The 16,248-nt window shown below is 42.1% G+C and overlaps 1 protein-coding gene across 2 annotated transcripts in view; it reads left to right on the forward strand.

The window, feature by feature from the left end:
* Positions 1–16,248, forward strand: part of SMPD4 (sphingomyelin phosphodiesterase 4) — a 40,698-nt gene that overhangs the window by 17,219 nt on the left and 7,231 nt on the right. The window contains exons 8-15 of one of the 2 annotated variants that reach the window (XM_083148229.1): positions 525–654; positions 1,309–1,380; positions 11,802–11,885; positions 12,630–12,775; positions 13,642–13,732; positions 13,817–13,923; positions 14,575–14,738; positions 15,567–15,772. In XM_083148229.1, coding sequence (XP_083004355.1) covers positions 525–654; positions 1,309–1,380; positions 11,802–11,885; positions 12,630–12,775; positions 13,642–13,732; positions 13,817–13,923; positions 14,575–14,738; positions 15,567–15,772 — 1,000 coding nt within the window. The remainder of the gene's footprint in view (positions 1–524; positions 655–1,308; positions 1,381–11,801; positions 11,886–12,629; positions 12,776–13,641; positions 13,733–13,816; positions 13,924–14,574; positions 14,739–15,566; positions 15,773–16,248) is intronic. The other variant, XM_083148238.1, reaches the window with a different exon arrangement.

Consider the following 16,248-nt stretch of genomic DNA (forward strand, 5'->3'; position numbering starts at 1 on the left):
TCCTTGCTTTTTGATCACTAATCCATCAGGATTGAATCGCGCGGCAAGCCAAAACGCACGCATTCAATTTTGACTCTATAGTACAGATCTGCATTATATAGTCGTTGCTGCACAGACTGTCTATTTGGCTATTCGATTTGAGCTGAACGGGAGCGCGCATCGGCATCGAATCAGGATTGAAAGGCTAAAAACGTGTTTTATCGCCATTCGGTGTGTATGCGATCCCGATTTAATTTTGACAATATAGTAAAAATCAAATGGCAAATTGTACTATGTACGGTAGAGTATATTCCATTTGGGTGAGTTTTATTTTATTTCTGTGCAGGGTAAATACTGGCTGCTCTATTTATTTTTTAGATTAGTTGACTGACCAGACCAATGTTTTGAATTAAAATCTACTATATGGCGAGCGTCTTTGTGTCATTTATGAGATTTGGAAAAGGACAAAAAAAAAAACTATGTAAAGTGTGCTGGCGCGATGGTTTCAGGTACAATTTTTGATTAATGTCATCTTGTTTGTACAGGTCTCCATCAATTTCATTAACTTCATATGGAACTCACTCTAGCCTTCTAAAGAGACACATTTCTCACCAGCATTTGGTGAATGCAGATCCTGCGGCCCAGGAAATATGGAGGTCGGAAACCTTATTGCAGGTGAGTTCCCATAGTCCAAGTTGGGACATTGGTGTATTTTTGATGAAAGAAATCTTAAACTTATTGCTGTTTATGGGTCTCTGCTAATACAAAGAAGGAAAACCTTTGGAGAATAATACATTGCTATGCCTATATTTTGGCTTTGTTTTAGGAATAGCTTTTTTTTTTTACTTTGCTTGACCTGCCACACATACTTTTTATGGCTAGTGTATTTGTTGTGGTCTTGCTACTTTATTATTTACGAAGTGTCAATAAATATTCCCGTATACTATTGCCAAGGTACTAGTCCTTATATATGGATTTTGTGCAAACTCTACTTCACCTGTACATAGGGCCTAATTCAGACTTGATTACTAAACACATTTTTTTTTCTCTCAAATGGATGAAACCATGCTGCACTGCAGGTGGGGCAGATGTAACTTGCAGAGAAATTTAGATATGGAGCAGCGAGTATTTACCCTGCACAGAAATAATATAACTCACCCAAATGGAATATACTCTACACTTGCCCCACCTGCCGTGCATCATGCTTTTGTCCATATGAGAAACAATGTGCTTTGCGATCAGGTCAGAATTAAGCCCATAGCGCTGAAATGTGCATTCTTACATTGTGTGTATTTGAATTAAAGACCTACATTTACATCTGGTTTGCAGATCTTTGTGGAGATGTGGCTTCACCATTACTCCCTTGAAATGTACCAGAAAATGCAGTCTCCACATGCTAAGGTAATAATGTGTGCCTAGGTGTAGTACTAGCTACAGTACTTGTGTTCCTACAATTAATGTCATATGACTTTTGCTTGACCCTTCAAGAGTCTGAAGGGATTTTCCGAAGGAACATTCTTTATTATCATGCATGAAAAAAATTCTATCGAACTTGATATAAATGAAAAATCATTATTCCATAATATCACACTTTTCATTACTCTTCTTCCTCAGATGCATGCAATTGTTTGTGATCTTTACATTCATTGGCCTTGTATGGTATAGTTTTAAACGTCCGATTCTTTATCTTGTGTTTGGTCCGTGTTTTGCCATGCATGCCTGTTTTCTGAGAGAAAAATATGGAGAATAGAAAACTATAAATATTGCAGACAGTAGACTATATTATAAAGTCTATTTCTGTAACGGTCCGTTACTCTGTCTTGGGCATAAGGTCAGAGCTGACTGCGGGGGTATCACTTAGCACATCTAAGCATATGTGTTATAACAGGGGTGGCCAAACCGGTCCTCGAGATCTACCAACGGTCCACGTTTTCCAGGTTACCTAGCTGGTGCACAGCTGTAGTCATTACTAACTGTCACATTTTAAAACATGCTGCATTCATTCCTACTATAGAGCCACAGGCTGCCTGGAAAACATGCACTGTTGGTAGATCTTGAGGACCGGTTTGGCCACCCCTGTGTTATAATGTATGCAGAATATGTCCTGGCTGGTTTCTCCAGGGAAGGGGGAAGGAGAGAGACACAAAGTGTATCTGGAGCTGTGAGGCTTCATACACTCCTTCTAAGCCTGCCCCCAGACTCCCATTGGCTAGTTTCACAGGAGTCTGGGGGTGGGTTTAGGAGTGTGGGAAGCTTTATTCAGGGGTGAATTTATGAAGCTTGGAGAAGTGTTATCTATCCCCATAAAGAACGTTATGAGCAAGGTGATAATGGTTCAGCCAATCAGCTCTTACCTGTCAATTTACATATTGTAGCTGATTGGCTGAACCATTATCACCTTGCTCATAACGTTCTTTATGGGGATAGATAACACTTCTCCAAGCTTCATAAATTCACCCCTCAATTCCCTCAGTGCACTTGGGGAAACTAACCAGCTCCTAACGTGTTTCCCCAATAATAAGACACTCTTTGTATATTTTTTCGGTCCAAAAAACACCATAGGACTTATTTTCGGGGTAGGTCTTATTTTAATAAACATTTACAGCCATTTCAATAAACAGGTTAATGTGAACAAAAAAATTTACCTTTATTCAAAAATGGTCATAACATAGTCTTCAACAACATCATAAGTGTCCATACTCCGAATTCTGCATGCCAGCATCATTCACAGAAAACGAGGGGAGGGTGTGCGCTCACTGTGAGATGCTGCATCTGTGATTGGATGACACTGTTAAAACTTTAACAGTGGCATCCATTTCATGAGGGGGGGGGTTGAGCCTGGTGCATTGTAGTGTAGCGCAGGGACCAGGCAAAATGGAGATTTAGCTAGGGCTTATTTTTGGACTGTTCTGCAGAAGTAAGGGTAGGTCTTATTATCGGGGAAGGTCTTATTATCGGGGAAACACGGAATATAACAAATTTCTATGTGCTAAACTATTCACCCCTGCACTATATGGTTGACATTGCCGCTGCATACAATACTATGACAGGAGCTTGTACCCTTTACTGGCAGAAAGCTCAAGCTCCTTCCCCACAATATCTCCATTGGCTGCTTGTTTCTTTTTTTTTTTTTTCAAAACAATTTTATTAATTGCAATGCACGTCCAATAACAAACATTGGTGGATTTACATTTATATAAGCACAAATATTAATAAAGATTAATAAAGACAAGATCTTACACATTTATGGAAGTCAAGTAACATCCAGGCAGTATTATTATTGTCCGTCAATATGTATGTATTGTTAGGTCTAGTATCATGCATTGACAGAGTCCTGGGCAGATGTGTATATTTTCAAAAAGGTAGTACTCCATTTGTTACGGTTTCTAGCTCATACCAGGTTGTCGATTGGAAGCTATTCCTTAATGCGTCTTTGGTGGATTGGGGAAGAGATTTTATGTAAGGTACCCATGTGTCTACAAATTTGCCAACCAATTTTTCTTTATTCGTTACAGCTTCCGTCCAGTCCATTTGAAATAGGTACTGAATCCTAGGAAATAATAGTGTGAGAGGGATCGGGGTTTTGTCAATCCATTGGGAAAGGATGGTTTTCTTCCCCGCCGCTGCAATTTTATTAAACAAGAGTCGTGCGTGTTTGGATAGAGCTAGTTTGTCTTTTCTATGATAAATGTTCCAAAACACCCAGTCCTTAGACACCTGGAACTGTAGCCCGAGTTGATTATTAATAAAATTTTGTAGATCTCCCCAAAATTTCCGGACTATTGGGCATTCCCATAGGCAATGCGTCATACCCGCGTCTGGAGCCTCACACTTAAAACAATTTGATGTTGGGGAGTTACCAGTCAAAAACTTTAGTCTAGGCGTGTAGTATGCCCTATGGAGGATTTTCTGGTGCATCTCCATATAGGTAGTGGCCACCAGTTGCTTATTCATATTTACATATGAGGATAGCATTTTCTCCACAGTCAAGTGGGGGAATTCATTCAACCACCTAACTAGACCCGTTGAGGATGTTTCTGTGTTGAGTGTCTTGCGTAAATGGGAATAAATATAAGATGTGGTGAAGGATCCGGTGTTGTTTTTAACTGCGTAGTCTAGTGTGTTAGTTTTATCAGTGTTAGTCAAACCTTGAAGTATTTTACTGATGTAACTAGAAAGCTGTAAAAACTGAAATAATGGAAAGGAGATATCTGGGTGTTTTTCCTGCATTTGGGATCTAGAGAGGGGTTGTAATGTGACAGGGTGGATGAATTGATATAAGCAGCGAAGACCCTTTTGGTACCATGTTCGAAAGCATGGATTCGTTGTTTGTGGGGGAAAGCTTGGGTTGCCCCATACAGGTAAGAATATTGAGGAGTATTTCTTCATTTTTTGGCTAGTCCGGAACAGTCGCCAGGCCTCGCACGTGGTGTTCAGAAGTATATTGTCTCTTAAGTCTGCTTCTATTGCCTTCGGGTGCGTATGCAGTAATGTTATTAGATCTCTGTGTGGGCTAAATGCCTGTTCTTGCGATCGTCTAGTGTATGTGTCGTAACCTTTTATCCAATCTAGAGCTATCTTATAGTTTGCCGCTATTGCATATTCTCTGAGGTTTGGTAGATTTATTCCACCCAATTCTTTCTGTTGTTGCAGTTTAAACAGTGATAATCTGGGTTTTTTCCCTCCCCAAATGAATTTGCTTAATGCTGCATTGAAGAGTTTTAGGTCCTGTTTAGTGGGTAGCAAAGGTAGCATTTGGATTAGGTATAGGAGTCTTGGGAATGTTATCATTTTAAAAAGATGACAACGTCCTATGTATGATAGGGGAAGGCTCTTCCATTTCTGGAAGTCACTGTATGTTTTGGTGAGCATAGGAGTGAAGTTAATGCCATACAAACGTCTAATATCAGAGGAGATATGTATTCCTAAATATTTGAAGGAATTTTGTGCCCACATGAACGGGAATGTGTTGCCCCACCCCTGCTTGGCGCTAGGATCTAAAGGCAGTGCTATAGTTTTTGAGTAATTTAATTTGAGGCCTGTTATATTTTCTATTCTGTCTAGTGCTGTTAGGAGGGGGGGGATGGCCTGTTTGGGGTTTGACATATATAATAGCAGGTCATCAGCAAATGCGGAAAATTTAATTTCCTCCATCCCCAAGTGTATTCCAGACCATTCTTTCATTGTGTCAAAATGTCGTAGTATAGGGTCTAGTGCTATGTCAAACAGGAGTGGGGAGAGCGGACATCCTTGTCTCGTTCCTCTGTGCAAGGTGAATTGTGGGGAGTTGAGTGAGTTTATTGTAAGAAATGCTTTGGGTTCTTTATATAATGTGTTAAATATATGTGTGAATTCAGGGCCGAATTCTTGATAATTAAAAATTCGATTTAGATGGGGCCAGGAAACTCTATCAAACGCTTTGTCTGCGTCACAACTTATTACCAGAGCATTTTTATTCTTAGTAATTTGCGTTTGTGTGATAGCTGCAATCAACGTTCGTATATTATGCACTGAGTGTCTGTTTTTAATAAAGCCTGTTTGGGCTCTGTGTAATAAAGTAGGTAAGATCATTTGTAGTCGTTGGGCCATAATTTTTGAAAATATCTTAAAGTCCTGATTTAGCAAAGATATTGGTCGGTGGGAGGATACTAATTTTGGGTCTTTATCTGGCTTTGGGATCAATATAATACGGGCTTCATTGAAGTGTTCAGGAGCTGTGTTTCCACTTATTATGGAATTATATAGAGTATGTAAATGGGGGGTTAGTAAAGGGGACAGCATTTTGTAATATGTTGCCGAGTAGCCATCGGGGCCTGGCGATTTCCCTGTTTTCAAAGAGGAAATTGTATTTGTGATTTCAAGTTCTGATATGGGGGCTAATAATTGTTCTCTATCTGTGGGTGTCAGTTTGTGGAGATTTGACTGTTGTAGGAAGAGTTCACCATCCTGGGTGTCATCAGGTGTTGCTAGGTATAAGGACTTAAAATACGTAAGGAATGCTTGTTCAATTTCATTTGGAGATGTGGATAGTTTCCCTGACTGTAATTTAACTGAGGTGATATGCTTGATATCTTTTGCTGCTTTAGTCATGGTTGCTAATAATTTACCGGATTTGTTACCCCATCTAAAGTATCTGTTTTTCTGAAAGTTTATGTCTATCTGCGCCTTTTCTGTGGTTAGGATATCATATACGGATTTAGCTTCATTATATAGGGTTTTATTGTTTTCAGAAGGATTAGACAGCAGTGCAGCATATGCATCTGCTACTTTTTGGCTGGCCTTCTCATATTGGTCTCGCAGTTTTTTCCTTTGATGGCTAACATAAGAGATTATATGTCCTCTCAGGACCGGTTTTGATGCCTGCCAGAGTAGGTTTATGTCTTGACTATGGGTGTTATTATCATTAATATAGTTGCGGAAGGATTGTGTCAGGTATTTTTTAAAATCATCAGAGTTTATCATGTGGTCAGGGAATCTCCAATTGTGTGAGGACATTTTCGGGACATTTAATTTAAGTGAGAACCATGTTGGAGCATGATCTGAAATCAGGATATCTTCAATGGCAGCAGAAGAAACTCTATATATTAGCGGTTTGGGGATCAGCCAGTAATCTAATCTAGAGGAAGTGTTGTGCGGGTGTGAGTAGAAAGTAAATTCTCTAGATGTCGGGTGTAACTGCCTCCAGGGGTCCGCTAGTTGGAAGGTATCTGTAATTAAAGATAAAGTTGAGGGGGCTCCTTTACGGGTGTTGTTTCTATTACTAGTTCCCGAAGTATCCATTTTTGAGTCAATTGTTACGTTTAGGTCACCTCCAACAATAATCGGTCCGTCTGCCCAGTCTTGGAGATAAGTGAATATATCTGAGAAAAAGGAAGCATTTGGGCTTTGGGGGGCGTATAAACAAGCTAGGGTGTACCTTTCTCCCTCAAGTATGACCTTCAAAAAGAGGAACCTGCCCTCCGGATCTGCCCATTCTTGTAATATTTCATAAGAAATATTCTTACCAAAGAGTATCAAAACTCCTCTCTTCTTAGAAGTGTAGGAAGCTTGTCTAAATTCCTTTAACCATTTCGCTCTCAGGATATTGGGGTCTCCATTTTTCCAATGTGATTCCTGGAGGAATACTATGTCGGGTCTAAAAAGATTGAGGTGTTTTAGAATCTTCTTTCTTTTTATAGGTGTGTTAAGTCCCTCTACATTCCAAGTCAGCATTTTAACTGCAGTCTTAGACTTGACTGTGTCAGTCATTTCAGCAGTAGAAGTCATTTTTAACCAATTCCTGTTCTGCTGATGTTACCATAAGCTATAGTTTTAATGTGTGTCCCCCTCCCGTCCCAGCCCTCGGGAGGTGAAACAAGTTGAGTGTGTTTTGTGCGATAGACTGTACCAATGTGCAAGGATCTTTTAACTATAATACATTGAACATGTGTACTTATTATACTTATCAATATAACATGCATTACAATAATTTTAATTTTTTTAGGAACCCAGACTGAGGGTCTAGAACTGCCCTCCATTATCATATAGGTAAACATTCGATAAGATGGTAAGAAAATATTCGGATAGTAAATATGCTTCAGATATTCTAGTGCATATAGGGGTATTTGACTATGCGATAAAACAGAAACTTGTCTAGCATTTATAATCATGAGTTTACTCTCTAGTATCAAAAGTATCAAAAATATCAAAAATATCAAAAGTATCCAGAGTACCTCCATGACCCATTGTGTGGGGGGGGTGTATATAGTCGCGTCCGCGACTATTAGACCTTGTTAGAGAAGTGTCTTTATTCATTGTCCTCAGCTCCAGCCTCTGAAGGATGCAAGTCCAGCGAGCGTAGGAAGTTTTTTGCAGGTTGAACTTCATCGAAGTAGATAGGCTTGTCTTTGTGGATGACTCTTAGTTTCGCTGGATATAGCAGGGCGAACTTTATATCTTTTTCAAATAATGCTTTACAGATCGGGGAAAATTCTCTGCGGCGAGTAGAGACTTGGTAGGAAAAATCTTGAAAGATTAGGAGCTTGGAGCCTTCGTATGAGAGATCTTTTGTCTTCCGGTAGGCTTCAAGGATCTTTTGTTTGTCCAAGTAATTCAGCAGCTTGAAGATAACCGGACGTGGGCGTTGTCTTTGCTGGGGATTTCTGTCTGGGCCAATTCTATGGGCTCGCTCAACTATTATAGGTTTAGCTTGAATATTTATGTTCAGAGCCTCAGGTAGCCAGGTATCTACTAGGTGCAGGAGATCTTTGGGTCTGACCGACTCTGGGACGCCAATCAGGCGCAAGTTATTCCGTCTGTTCCGGTTTTCGATATCTTCCAACTTGTCCTGCATTGTAAGTAAAGCAGTGTCTTGTGTTGTTAGTAAAGCTTTGGCCTCTTGGAGTTCATCCTCCAGGGTTGAAATTCTTTCCTCCGCCTCAGTAATTCTAGTGGTATGTTGTTTCAATTGGCTTACCGCGGAATTAATAGCCTCCATGAGTGGTGCTAATTTGGCATCAAGTAAAGGAGATATAATTTCTGAGATTTCTTTAGCCTTCTGAATAGAAGAAGAACTGAATGACTGCGAGGCCATTGTGTTTTCTAGCGGATCCTCTGGGCTAGAGGAAGGTGATCTCGTTGGAGAGTTGGCGTTGGCAGATTTGTCTTTGGCTTTGTTTTGTTGTGATCCTTTTTGGGACCTTTGCGGTCTTGCGACGTATTTTTCCATGGCGGTGGGGTTTGCTCCCGCCACTAGTGACTTCTCCAGCACCAGATCTCAAAATGATCCAAGCCCCTTGTGTCTTTGGAGATAAGGTGTTTGCAGGCCAATTGGTGTTGTATTAAGATTGACGAGCGGTAAGCTTTTTATTTGAGAGTGTTAGTTAGAGTCAAGAGTAAGTTGTGTATTCTTAGCTGGAGGTCTCTCTAGGAATTGCCCAACTGACAGTGCTTTCCTCGTCGAGGCGGTATCTTGGTGTCCCAGGTCAGAGGCAACAGATGGTGCTCCAAGCTTAGAGATTGAATATGATAGCTCGCGGGTCCGGTTAGACGGAATATTCTGGTAAATGAAGTTTAAAGTTTTCCAGGACAGTAACTATGTGATTGTTCCCTTGGGTCTTCTATCAGCCAAGCCAGGTGCTGGTTGTTACAATTCAGTTGGGATATTTTTATAGTATTTATTTGAGAAAAAACGGAGGTACTCTAAGTGAGTATATAGGTATAGGGAGGTAGGTTATCCGGTTGTTGTAAGACTGAAATATGACAGTCGTTCTTCCCCTTGTAGTTACTGTGGGTCAGTGAAAAGGATGGCAACCTCAGGTGTCATGGGGCTTTGTCTGCAGCTTGTTTGCTGGAGAGTATCATCCAGGAGAGGTGGTTTCCTGCTTTGGATATTTGCAGGGCAGGGAGTGCAGGGTTAAATGCTGTCCTTTTATATGTAATATATATAGGTTATGTGCCAGGGGGTATCCGACTTCCCCCCTTGCTACAGCAATCAGACCAGTGGGGGAGATGTTATGAGTCAGCGCTGTGAGGTATTTCAATCTCCCTTTTAGAGCCCTGTGACTCAGGTGCTAGATTATATCTGCCTCTGTAGTCACCTATATGCAAGGATGATGGAGGGGTGTTATACGTTTTTGGGGAGCAGATCAGTGTGTTGCTGGAATCACCAGCCTCCTTTAGCAGCACAACTGGTGTCCCGCGGCGCCGGAGCTCCCAGCACGGAAGCGCCGGTATTCTTTCTTTCAGTAGCCTCCCCCTCTCCCCTCCAGGCTGGGCCGCGTCACGGCAGCGTGTGACTCACCGCCTCAGGATCGTTGCCGGGGATCTGTCTGCGCCGCTGGTGTCCGCGGCTCTGTGTCTCCGGGGCTTGTGGATCAGTCGCCGCCGTCTTCAGGGACGAGTCCTTGTCAGTAGCGAGGCCGCAGGTAAGATGGCGGGTGCCTCGTTGCGCACCTCCTCAGGTGCCAGATTCCGGGGGTTTGCGATGCGGTGGAGAGCCGGGGATTCTCCCTCTTGTCCACCTCCTATCTCCGGGTCAGTTGTTGGTGTTAGGGAGGGTTTAGCTACCCGTTTAAACCGTGTATTCAGGCTCAAATGGGGTTCCCTCTGTGGAGAGCTGTTAAAAGTCGACCTACGCTCAGGTCCGCCCACCGGAAGTCCCCGGCTGCTTGTTTCTTTTCATCTCTCCCCCTCACTTGGAGAAATTGCAGATATCAGGTTTACCACAGACCACAGTATCTGTCTTCTCCAAAGCAAGGTTATGGCAAAATGTGAATTATTGTGCATTCTCCCATAGCCCCCTCTAAGATCACCACTATTCTGGTTACGATCATTGCTTCCTTACACAATAGCATAGATTGGAAAACTGAACGCTTCTATAGGACAATTTACTGAATAGGGGGGACTCAATCTTGAGACCCAATTTAGATTCAGCTTGGGTCCATAATGCGGCAGTAGAGAGGTAAGTAGAACATCTGATGTATCTAGAATTTTATAGACCAAAATGAAGATTGCCAATTCTGGTTGGGCATATTCCTGATTCTGCTGAATCGTGGAATAGTGGAAACCACTAATGGAAATATAATGAAGTCTACTATTTAAGCCTCAGCAGGGGAGAGAGCCCAGGACTATTCGCCCCAGAGGGTGATTATCGCCGTCAGGGGCAGAGAGCCCCTGACGCGTTGAATAGGGAGGCTGGGAGGAGTACCTTCCATAATCTTGGGAAAACTCTTATCTAGATGAGATTCTCAGGCTTCAAGGGAAACCAAATATCATCATCTTTTATCTGTAAGATAAAGCAAGGTTTCCAACCTCTCAGAGGTAATTTCTCTGCTCTGTGAAGGCTGCAGATAGTGACGTGTCCAGAACTCAAGAGCTTATTAGACCAAAGACCTGACCTTTTACACTTTGTTTCCATTATTTCAACATTTCTTTCACTGTTGTTCTGAGTTTGAATTTTTTTTTATTTCTCATGTGACACCGTTGTTTGTTTTTCTCACTATACATGTGATTTGTGTCCTTTTTGGGGTTTGTTGTATAGATGCTGAATCTATCAGACAGCCAATGGAATATAGAGGTGGTGGAGATTCAGCTGTTTGCCAGTATGTTTGAAGCGCCCAAGCTTCGTCACTGCACCATATGTATGTGGATTATTAGATAGACAGCGTCTAGAGTGACACTCAATAGGTCGGCAGTGGAAAAGTTGACAGAGTCAAAAGGTTGACATGAAAAGGGTAGACCCATGAATAGGTTTTTCACATTTTTGACATGGACCCCCAATTAGTGTAACATGCATGGCTCTCATCACAGGCCATGCTTTGGGCTCACTATTATATACTCACTCTATGCCGACATTGAAGGTGACGTAAGAACAAGCCGGTTTATATAAACAAAAAATCATGAAAAACTCCCTTCAACCTTGTCATGTGTCTATCTTTTGGGGCAGACTTATTGACTGTCTATTTAGACACTGCAAAACCATCAGAATGTAAAGATGTTGTCCAGCGCCACCCAGTGGCCTGAGAGAGAAGGATATACAAACACAAGTACAAAAAACACATTTTTTTATATGATTGTAGATATGTTTATCGTTGATTCAGGCACTATAGAATACACTGCCAATTTCATTTATTTGCTAATCGTTTTGAATGGGTCAGACTGATGAATATGTTTTAATATCCAATTCTGCATTTATGTTGCCCAAACTTGTGTTTTTTGTTTTTATTTAACCATGTATGTTTTCTCTCATTCCATATTTTTTGTTTTGTTGTTTCTCTATTTTTGTCCCTACGACTTCCCATCCCCTCTTCCTCGTCATCTGTTGGCTCCTGTGTGTGTTTCAGCTGGAAGCTCTTCACTACAGGCTCAATGTGTCCAGCACTTCGTACATTTTTCCTGCTCTGCCTGGGTCCCTCCATTCATACCAAGTACTTGCAGTTCTCTGGGATGCTCCTCTGTGTTATAAATCGTAGCTGGGAGGGGGGAAGGGAGCTTCTGCCATCTTCATCCTCTTTCCAGTACAATATGGGGAGGAGCCATTTGCGGGGCACAGATAATCATGCTACAATAAAGGGCATTTTAACTTTTGGTTGAATTTGGGTGTATTGCTTTAAGCAACTTTGCTTTGATATGCTGATGCATTTGCATCCCCAGAATGGTGCATTCTTTCCTTTTGCTACAAGCCCCTCAACTGGCTGAGACTGGATGGCAAGCACTCTACCGCTTTGGCTGGGGAATTTTGTAATTGTTTATATAGTTCTTCGTGTTACTGGCAAGATGCATTCACTCTACCCATCTATCCATCACCAGAGTTTCCTGCACAACCAGGCGATGATGTACTTTCTAATATATTGTGTCATTGTGATTTTTTAGGCCCTTCCAAAGTGCAGCGCATTAGTCTGTTTAAATAAGGTCTTTGTTCTCTTATCCTAGCTTTTAAAAACAAAAAAATGTATACAATAAAGAAAAATCGTTGACATTGATCACTGACACTGGCTGCTGTCACTGTTTCCCTACATATAGGGTGAATGCGATCTTCACTAATAATGCCTTACAATCTGCCTCTTCCCATTCTGTGCTCATTGCATAATTATCTTACGTTGGTCTGTGCTGCTGGATAAATATGTGTGCAGTAGGCAGTAACATTGCTGTGTTTGTTTCCTGGCTTGTAGGAGTCTTTCCAGCCCACAGAGGAACATGTTCTGGTGGTTCGAGTTCTAGTGAAACACTTGCACACATTTGCCAACAGTCAGAGGCCCGAGCAGTCCTCTCCTTCTGTCCACTCTCACACACCAAGTCCCCTGGAAGACCTTAAAAGGTGTGTTCTTCGTCTGTGCACCTGCTTATGTGACACTGGCAATGAAAAATAATAAGACATGAAATAGATAATAATGCTGTCAATTTTGCTCTAATGTTGATGGATACTTAGACATCTGATTGGTACAATCTCTCTTCAATCTATCTATCTATTAGCCTCCTAGAAGGTGCTAAATAATTTGATTCTGATTGGTTGCCCATAGCAACAGTCCATCTGAAAAAGTACTACCATCTTAGTAAATTAACCCTATAGGGGGGTATTCAATCCCTGCCGCTATCTCTGATGGGGGAAACAGCAGTGGGCGCCTATTAAATGCTGTCTTGCCCAACAGCATTGAAGAGGCAGATTGACAGAACAGGCCCTTCTTTAAAACTGTCAGGCCCATTTTGTCGATAAGGGCTGTGAATTATCGCGATCATGGACGAATCTCGGCAATCCATGGCAGTTTATGTGGACACCTGCCCTCTTCACTGATCGGCAGTTGGGACATTGAATCCCACCAGACGATATGCGGTTGAGCAAAACTAAAACGGGCCAGGTCACGGCTGTCAGGATGGATCAGCAGTCGTGACCTGGGATTAAATACCTCCCACTATTGATGATTTATCTATGGAGCAGCTTACAATGGTGTAAGTCAGGCATGTCCAAACTGTGGCCCTCTAGCTGTTGTGAAACTACACTTCCCATCATGCTTTGCCATAGTTTAAGTATTCCCTAAGAGCAAAACTGTGGCAATGCATGATGGGACTTGTAGTTTCACAACAGCTGGAGGGCCATAGTTCACTTACACCAGGCACGTCCAAACTCTTTATATGTTCATAATTCTGTAAAATCTATATTTTTCTTTTTTTGTCTGTTCCTGGCAGGGTGGTTATCCCTAGATTCATCCAGCAGAAGCTATACGTCTTCTTACAGCACTGCTTTGGGCACTGGCCTCTGGATGCCTCCTTCAGAGCGGTATATATGTATTCAAACTTTGTCTCAATTGAACTATAGTTATTTAATGTGTCATATGGGAATAATGTCCACCCTTCCTTGCAGGTACTGGAGATGTGGCTCAGTTATGTACAGCCATGGAGATACATTCCAGAGAGACCCACCTCGCCTGTCAGCAATGAGCCACAGAACCGCAGTGTCCCCGAAAAATGGTGCGCAGAAAAGGACCTAGTAAATACAAACTTAAAAATGCACTCCGTTTGGTTATGATTTGTTTAATTAAAAGCTGCACTGCCATCTATGGAAACTAGTGTATTAATATTGCTTACCTCCTCACTGGAGTGATGCTGAATATGCAGTGGTTTTTCCTGGGACTAGGGGCAGATGTATTAAGCCTGGAGAAGAGAGAAACTGGAGATAAAGTGGAGATAAGGTAAAAGAAGATAAAGCACCAGCCAATCAGCTCCCAACTGTCATTTTCAAACATTCCATTGGCTGGTGCTATATCTCCTGTCTCTTACCTCCAGTTTATCTCTTCAGGCTCGATACATCTGCCCCACTGTACCTACACATCAATGTCCTTTGCCTCTTCAAAATGGCAGATAGGGGGATAGAGGACCAACTCTTGCAACACCCCCCCACAAGTCAGTGTGTCTGGGCTGTAAGAGCAACAGGGCCATTGTATAAGCTGTATTTGTTAGGTCATAGTGTGGCTTTAATAATGTCATGTTGTAATAATTAGATTTTCTGAGTAGGTCATGGATTCCTTCATTCACTTAAAATAAAATGGAAATATATTGGTGCTGTATAGAGCAGATATTATCAGTAATTACAAACCACATTTTACATATCTCCCATTACAGGACTCCATTTGTACAGGATAACTTGCTCATATACACAAAGCTGTTTCTCCGTTTTCTGAACCGCGCCATCCGTAGTGACCTTGTCAGCCCCAAGAACGCTCTGATGCTTTTCCGAGCAGCAAAAGTTTTTTCCCAGCCCAACTTGCCAGAGATGATCCAGAAAGGTATAACCCCCTTCTTACAGTGTGCCAGATACATTATATACTACTTTCTCCTTCATCCTCTATGTGGCACTGGAGTGCTTTACAATGGGGAATAGAAGGCGACCACAAGGAGCATGGGCACTTTAAATATTTAAACAGTGTTGCTAGCTCCTCCGCCCCCCCCCCCCTACAATTTGACGCGGGCACTTCTGGGGGTCTCCATCACCACTGCGTGCGAGTACCTGCTGCTGTGTCCACCGTTACAGTGAGAACCGGACGCCGCTGCATGCGGCGCACGCCGGGATCCTCCCCTTGCTGGTCCGCCACCGGCAACTGGGCAGCGGTAAGTATACCCTGGCTCCCAGCTAGATGGGGGTCCAGGCTGAAAGGTGGCATTTTAGGCAGGCATCTCAAAACAGGCACCATTGCAGGGGACGGGGAAAACCGTGGGTGAGCTACACTGCACACTCTGGCTCCCAGCTGCCCCAGCGTTTCCTCCTGCGGCTGCCAATTTCTAAAGCGCATGCTGCTGGAGAAGTAAGCGAAGGTGTCCTGCTGGACTGCCAGTTTCAGGGTTAGTGGACTACTCAGGAGGCTCTTCTCTCCATCAATGTCGCCAAGCTTTGATCGGTGTTCTATGCACTGGTACTGGCTAGCCACACTGTTTAATACTTAGTGTCCATGCTCCATGTGGTCGCCTTCTATTCCCCACTGTAAAGCACTCCAGTGCCAACTGTGGATTTGGAGAAAAGAATTTAACAGAAGTACAAAATCTTGTTTTTGCCATGTGGTTTTATATAATGTCTTGAAGAGTAAGAGATTATCTTCTAATCCTTGGCTCTCTTGCAGGTGAGCAATTGCTACTGGAACCAGAGCCTGTTATTCCCCACAGGCAGCACAGACTGCTAATGTCACCAAGCTTTGGTGGTAGCTATCTTTCATCCTGGCAGCCACCAATCACGGATGCTTCCTTCAAAGTGAAGAGCCACGTATACAGTCTTGAGGGACAGGAGACGCAGTACATGCAAATGTTTGGCAGCGAGGCAAGGAATCTGGTAAGTGTGAAATCGGATAGTGTATGTAAATAACGTCAAATCAAGTTAAACTGCGCAAAAAAAAACAAACAATTTTACAATAATAAAGCGCATGCTATCTACTATTAAATATGGGGTTCATTGTGGCTGAAGGAATTGTGGGTTGAAGCATGCAAATTGCTTCTCGTATTTTTATATTTCTTGAGCTGCTGGGAACGGATACATGGAGCCAGTAATCCGACTAGCAGATGGTAGTTTTCATCTAGTTAGTGCTCACCGGTTCAATAAATCGTATACAACAAGGAGTTCACTATAAGTGACCAGATATAAAAAGCCCCAATATTGTGAATAAGAATTAGCTTTTATTTTAAGGCTATTCTATATTAAGCTTGATGAATGTTACATTTTAAGGAGGCTATTTAATGTGAATAATTTGCTATCTAAGCATTTATGTAATTCAGTAAAATGTGTCATTTTGTAACTTTTCCCAGTTTGTG

Source organism: Crinia signifera, chromosome 1 (genome assembly GCF_055691185.1).
Source record: "Crinia signifera chromosome 1, ASM5569118v1, whole genome shotgun sequence".
Lineage (NCBI taxonomy): Eukaryota > Metazoa > Chordata > Amphibia > Anura > Myobatrachidae > Crinia > Crinia signifera.